The sequence below is a fragment of the Arachis stenosperma genome, chromosome 6, assembly GCF_014773155.1.
Source record: "Arachis stenosperma cultivar V10309 chromosome 6, arast.V10309.gnm1.PFL2, whole genome shotgun sequence".
Lineage (NCBI taxonomy): Eukaryota > Viridiplantae > Streptophyta > Magnoliopsida > Fabales > Fabaceae > Arachis > Arachis stenosperma.
The window spans coordinates 137,484,492-137,491,204 of NC_080382.1; the positions used below are offsets into that span (position 1 = coordinate 137,484,492).

The window sequence follows — 6,713 nt, forward strand, 5'->3', positions numbered from 1 at the left end:
TTGTTTAATCTAAGTATGTGGCCATTGTTAGGGTAGTACTTAAGTGACAAGAACGTAGTTAAATGGTTTAGGGATAGGTCTCTAGGAGGAATTTAGAACTGTATTTGCTTGTGCAAGGTTGTTATGACATAATTATTGGTTTGAAACTCTGTTTTTCTTGTGCTAGGTTGTTAGTATTTATAACGTTCTAATTAGGATTTTCTTAATATGGAATATGTAATTTAGGGACATGTGTAGGCTATAAACATGGAAGTAAGGACTTAAGTAGAAGTAGTTGTAAGTTAAATAGAAATATTTGCTTAACGTCTAATTTGCTGTGTATCATGTTAAGCTGGTCTAATTTGTAACACTCCCCCATACCTGCCATACAGATGTGTGACATCTACAGATACAAACGACTTGCAATGCTTGAAGGCCTCGACACATGACGGAAAAGCCCAAAAAACTTTGTCGAACATGCTGCAGTGCGTACCAGAAGGTGATCATCGTATAATAGTTTGACGCGTAGGTCACAAATGGTTCAAAGAAAACAGTTCTGCAGTGCCTGAAGCAGCTTGGGCACCTTAGTGTACGACTCTTTCAAATCCCCATATATTTGTGTAATTGCCTTCTGCTTTTCCATCCACACTTTTCTGTAGGATGGTTTGAAGTGATAGCTTGCTTGGACCGCACCTTGCAAAACCGGAATACTCACAGAGGAGTTGGACTGAATCAACGGCAATATGACCCTGTAGATCATACTGCTGTCTAAATGACGATGGTCTTGAGACATGATGGGTGCTACACAACTGTGCGCTCCACCAACCCTCAGAACCTCCCTGAACACGACAAAACAGTATTGTTTCAGTCATATCTCAAACTTACTTAATATATCATACAGAAATACCGAAAAGTACAATTAAAGTTGAACTTACCAGTATCTGAGATTCTGCCGAAACGCCACACGAAGGCTCCATTGACATCCATTGTCAGCTTGACAGCACTGCACATGGTACTTTAACTGGTCCGATTCGATCATCCGGTACTCCGCACTCCTGCAAATATTGTAGTTCTTCACACCCTGAAGCACTGCCTATCGGCTTCTGAACCTGTAGCCGACCCGAAACTCTACCCCGTCGTCTAGGTTATAATCCTCTTCTCCCGTGTCAGAAAACGGAGTCCTCTCATGCATGGCGTCCAGATCCAGACTATGATAGTGACTTGGCACTGCCGATAGCGACGGAATTGAGTGAGGTAGAGGCAAGACATGGCGCGTCACAGTCTGGACAGGTGTCTCCGGAACAAACTCATCCTCATCTCCACCATCAAACGAATCACTGTCCGCACTGTCCGCCACGTAATCATCGTCTGACTACTCCTCACCCTCCTATGCCTCATCCACTGGAATGGCGACATGAATGGGTAGTGGTGCGAGATGTCGGTCGTCCTGTACATAGGTCGAGTGTACGGAACCACCGCGACCTCTATGTCCCACCTCGGCGGAGAGCTCCATTACCTGCTCCACCATGATCCTCCCATGAATGTCAAACATCAGTTGTACATGCTCGTCCCCCTGAAATCGGAATAGTCGAAATCGGAAGACTCCGTTACCCATGGGTGCCAGCAACCTATACGTCACCCTTCCGATCTCCCTCACTTCTGTACCACCGAACTTGCTCAATATCAAACTCTTCAAATCCGACAACGTATTCACACGCTGAGTGCGAAACAATATCGAATCCCCACACTCAAATGTCACCCTGTTGTCTCAATTTCTCATACGACAATTGAGATAAACAAGCACAACTATGTGTGGACTGTTACTGGCCATTGATGCCTTATTTTTGTGAGAAAAACGAGACAGGAAAAGGATAGAAAATGTTTGTGGAAAATACCAAAGGTTACACATCATTTCGTAGCTGCTGCCAATTTGTCTTCTTCTATCTCGTTTACACTGTAAACGATATGATATTTCATATATCTCATTTACAGTAGTGTAAACGATATATATGTATCTCGTTTACACTATAAACGAGATATACACGTGTCATGCTGATGGGTCTTATAGTGTAAACAAGATAAGAAGTAAAAATTTAAATCGGTAAATATTTTTTAAATTATTTATTTTGGTAAAAATTATATTTATTTTATTTATTAAAAAAAATCCGAAGTAAAAAGCTAAGATAGTAGTATTATTTACTTGAGATGAAAATATTTCAATTATAGGAGAGGCAAGTGATGCAACATAACCTAGATCAATTTTGTCTTTTTTCACTCTCATCTAAGAGTCTGTGTTTTTCACTATGATACAGGAGAGATAAATGATACAACATGTTCTTCTTCATGTTTTCTATAGTTGTTCATTAAATTTAAGTGTGTCTTTCTCCTTTTATGTTTATACTTTAATTTTTGATCTTCTGCTCTCTTCTCTTCTGTTTCAGCCTTTCTTCTATTTGTGTCATTCTTCTCCTCATTCATTTCGTTTCTCTCTTTTTTTTTTAGTTTTAGTTGAATTAGAATTTTAAACTTAAGTTAGAAAATTGAGTTAAACTTATCATAAATTTTTAAAACAGACTTACAATATAAAATGTGATGATTGATAAAAGACCCTTATTTAATTTTAGTTAATATTTTAATTTAAATAAGTTAAACTATGATTATTTATTAGACTAAATATAAATCAATCACATATTGCCATGTCAAAAAAGATAAATTCTCCTTATAATAAAGGATTTCGGAGTGTTTGCCAGAAAAAAATTATCAAATCTCTAAAGAATTATAATGATGGACTTATTTATAGGTCCTTAAACGAGATGAAGATTGATGAGGATCGGATGTATTATATATGGCATTATAATTTTTGAGAAACTTAAAAGTCCTTTTTCCAAGTACTTGATTGCTGGATATCTTTTTTCTACTCGAAAAGTTTTAAAATTTTCAATGGAAACTATTATTACATTTTTTTCGTTGTTGAGAAGGTTATAAATATATTACAAAACTAGTATTTTTATCCGTGATAATATTATGAAAATATATTTTTTTAAATTATGTCTGTTTTGTTTTGATATTATAGATTATAGTATAAAAAATTTATAAAATTAAACTACTTTTACAAAAACGTCGTAAGAGATAAAAGTTTTATTGGCTAAGAAAACTAGGATTTTCGTAGATAAAAAAATCAAATAAAAAATTTTTAGTTATTATTTTTATGTGAAAAGGTTTAATTTTTTACTAATAATTAATTTTAGCATTCGTTATCCAAAATTTGAAAGAATTTAACGTATATACTTTTACATTTGATTAGGTGTTAAGTCTGTTGCACAAATAAAAATAATTAATTTTTATGCTTACTATTTAAAATAATATTTTTTCTCTATGTATATAAAAATATAATTAGATATTAGCATAAAAAAATATATTGATAGGTATAAAATGAACTCAAAATTATTGTTTTTTAAAAATAATTGAATCTTGATTCTAACTTTTAATCACAACATTAGTATTCTCTCTAAATTATACGTAATAAATATTTTAAGAAAGAAGAGAAGTGAAAATATAGATTATAAAGATAAGCAGTAAAATTAAAATTAAATAAAAAAATATACATATAATAATAATATCTTTTATTTGAATTATATTATGTTCTTAATTTTATTGTTTGTAAAATAAAAAGGTAAAAAAAATAAAAAATAAGAGAAAAGAGAGAGAAAGCTAAAGAAAAAGAATGAGAGCGGAGGTTTGTTAATTTTGGAAGAAATAATTTTATTTTAGTTGTTATAAAAAATATTTAGTGACACATTTTGATTTGTCAAATTACTAATATAATTATAAATTATATATAGAGTGAGAAGGATTGAGAGAAATAGAAAAAGAAGAGATATAGATAAAAGAATGTAGGAAGGGAGTTTATTAACTTTAGAAGAAAATATTTTTTCTTAATTTTAATAAAAAAGTGTCATGTGACACATTTTAGTTATTCAATTAGTTAATAATATATAATATATAATGTAGTTATATTTTAATTATTTGAAAATTGTAATTAGTTATTAATAATAATGATATATAAGAGCAATAAAATGGAAAAGGAATGAAAGAAATAGAAAAATAAAAAAGAAGGAGAAAGAAAAAACTCCTTAATTTTAAAAAAAATTAATTTCAATTATAATAAAGAGGTGACATGTGATATATTTTAATTATAAAATTAATAATATATAATAAAATTTTCAAAGACATACTTATTTTATTATTCAAATTTAATTTATGAAAGTAAATATTGCTATTTTCTAATTGATAATATCGTTTTTATTATATGTTATTTTACCTTTAACTTCTTATTAACCATCTTTCATCACTAAGAAAACAATAACAAGAACATAAGATAATAACTAAAAAAAAAGTCACATAAAAGAGTGAGTAATAGTAAATATCAAATTAGAGAATGACAATATATTACCTCCTTTTGTATACAAAGCACCGTTTAATACTTTTAAGTAATATTTTAAATTAATCTTCAAAAAACTTTTAGTTGATCAATTTAATATTCAACAAATAAACTTTAACCATTAACTAAGTCCATAACACTTATTTAATTAAACAAATTAATTATCACGTCAAATTTTGATAAAAGTTTACAAATTAATTCTTATCGTTATTTACTAAATCATTTCATATATATAAACGTGAGAATTAATTCGTCTAATAAAATAAACGTTTTGAGAATTCATTTATTTGATAAGTAAAACTTATTAGAGAGTAATAAATATTTAACTAAAAATTTTTAGAAATTGATTTAAAGTATTATTCAATTGTTTATAACTTTATATATATCCCTTTCAATTATTAGTACATTAAAATTAAATTTGGAAGAAGATAAAAAGTGCCAGTATTTTTTAAAAATTAAATTTATTATCAGAAATTATCATATAAATTGAGTTTAGTTATTATTATTATTTTGTTTGTCATGTCTGAACGAATAAATTGAAACTAATTAAAAAAAAAATTAGACCCTCATTCAATACGACTTAAAACAGAATGATTATTATACTAATAAAATGCTCAGCGGAATTTAATAAAACTTTTTTATTATTCTATTATTGTCGATTTGATATCTTTAAATTTTTTCATTGTTGGCTGACTGGCAACAAATTTAAAGCTTTTCAGATCCACCTCATTCTGTCTCTGCCATAGATAACCTCAGAAGCCCAAGAAATCGCCATCGAAAAGGGAGACTCAACTGTCCGTCGTGTTAGGATTTGGTTGAATTAGTCCCACATTGCTTAGGATAGCAAATGGAGTGGGTGGCCTAGGCTATAAATATGAGACTAAGTTCTCCATTTGTTTTTGCACCAGTCAGAAACACTTTAAGCTTGTACATGATTTTTTTCTTTTCCTCTGTACTCTTTGATTAGAGAGTGTTGTGAGGTGTAGTTAGATATTTGCTTTGAGAGAGTGTGGGTGTACTGGGGTGCCGGTGTTAGAGAGAAAGAAGTTTATGTGTTGTAACAATTATCACATAGTGATATTCTCTGGTTGTCATTTGACAACGGCCGTGGTTTTTTCTCCGGTAATTGGAGTTTTCACGTTAAATTCTTGTGTTGTAATTGTGTCTATTTTATTTCTCTGTCAAAGGTGATTTCCCAAGGGGAAATTGTGTATTATTCCCAACAAGTGGTATCAGAGTTTCGATTCAGTGGGATTTATTCTTAGTATGCTCTGTGGTTGCAGTCTAGTCTGACCTTCCACATCAGAAAAGAATTTTGTCCTGTAGCTTGAGGTTGATCTTTGGTTGCTGTTGTTGTTGCTGGAAGGCAGTGTGACACTATGAGAGTGCAGTTTGGAAAGGTTCTAGCTAAGGAAAGACTTGGTATTTAAGTGTGTCCATTGTGACCCACCTCTCTTTCCTAGGGACCCTTCCTAGTACACGGTCTACAGTTGAGTTATACTATTCCAGTATATGATTGCAACAATGTCAGGATATTCAAGTGCTGTGAAGCTTGAAATAGAGAAATTTGATAGAAGAATCAATTTTGGCTTGTGGCAAATACAAGTCAAGGATGTGTTGATACAATCAGGTTTGCACAAGGCGTTGAAGAAGAAGATCTCTGGTTGCTCTCTCTATGAGAGAAGATGATGTTCTCTAGAAGACAAGAAGTATCCTCATGGTATTACCGCACTGCTATGGATAAGGATAAGTTGTGGCAATCGGGTCCACAATTGCACACGGGTATTGGTTGGCGTTGAGATGCAAGGTGTGTGGCGGAATTAGGTCGATGGCTGAAGAACTTTCAGGAAAAGCTAATTTGGAAGTTGCACCATGAATTTTCAGCAAGGTTTCGATCTGTACCAAGGCGAAATGCTTGGAGTGGTCTAATTCCAAGTGAGTATACTTTCATGGTGGAGTATGATAGTTCTCTGAACTATGATTGTCGGTATAGACAATGGCAGCAAAGAATTGTCGGTGTTGACAATGGAAGCTGAAGATGTGTGACTATTTCAATCAAGGTGGAGATTGTTAGGATTTGGTTGAATTAGTCCCACATTGCTTAGGATAGCAAATGGAGTGGGTGGCCTAGGCTATAAATATGAGGCTAAGTTCTCCATTTGTTTTTGCACCAGTCAGAAACACTTTAAGCTTGTATCTGATTTTTTTATTTTCCTCTGTACTCTTTGATTAGAGTGTTGTGAGGTGTAGTTAGATATTTGCTTTGAGAGAGTGTGGGTGTACTGGGGTGCCG

At 32.1% G+C, this 6,713-nt stretch overlaps 1 protein-coding gene across 1 annotated transcript; it reads right to left on the reverse strand.

Moving 5' to 3' along the window:
• Positions 1-520: 520 nt before the first annotated feature.
• Positions 521-2,457, reverse strand: LOC130934756 (uncharacterized). Its single transcript, XM_057864294.1, has 5 exons — positions 2,381-2,457; positions 1,448-1,739; positions 1,089-1,351; positions 915-1,034; positions 521-818 (listed from the first exon to the last, which is right to left on the reverse strand). Exons 1-5 carry the CDS (start codon positions 2,455-2,457, stop codon positions 521-523), a joined length of 1,050 nt encoding a protein of 349 aa, XP_057720277.1.
• Between the last annotated feature and the right edge of the window lie 4,256 nt (positions 2,458-6,713).

Excerpts from the sequence above, each read along its gene's own strand:
- LOC130934756 (XM_057864294.1), bottom strand. The coding sequence starts at position 2,457 with ATGAATGAGGAGAAGAATGACACAAATAGAAGAAAGGCTGAAACAGAA. Across the intron at positions 1,740-2,380 it reads GCAGAAGATCAAAAATTAAA|GGTGACATTTGAGTGTGGGG; the intron begins GTATAAACATAA and ends TTGAGACAACAG. Across the intron at positions 1,352-1,447 it reads ATAGAGGTCGCGGTGGTTCC|TCAGACGATGATTACGTGGC; the intron begins GTACACTCGACC and ends GGTGAGGAGTAG.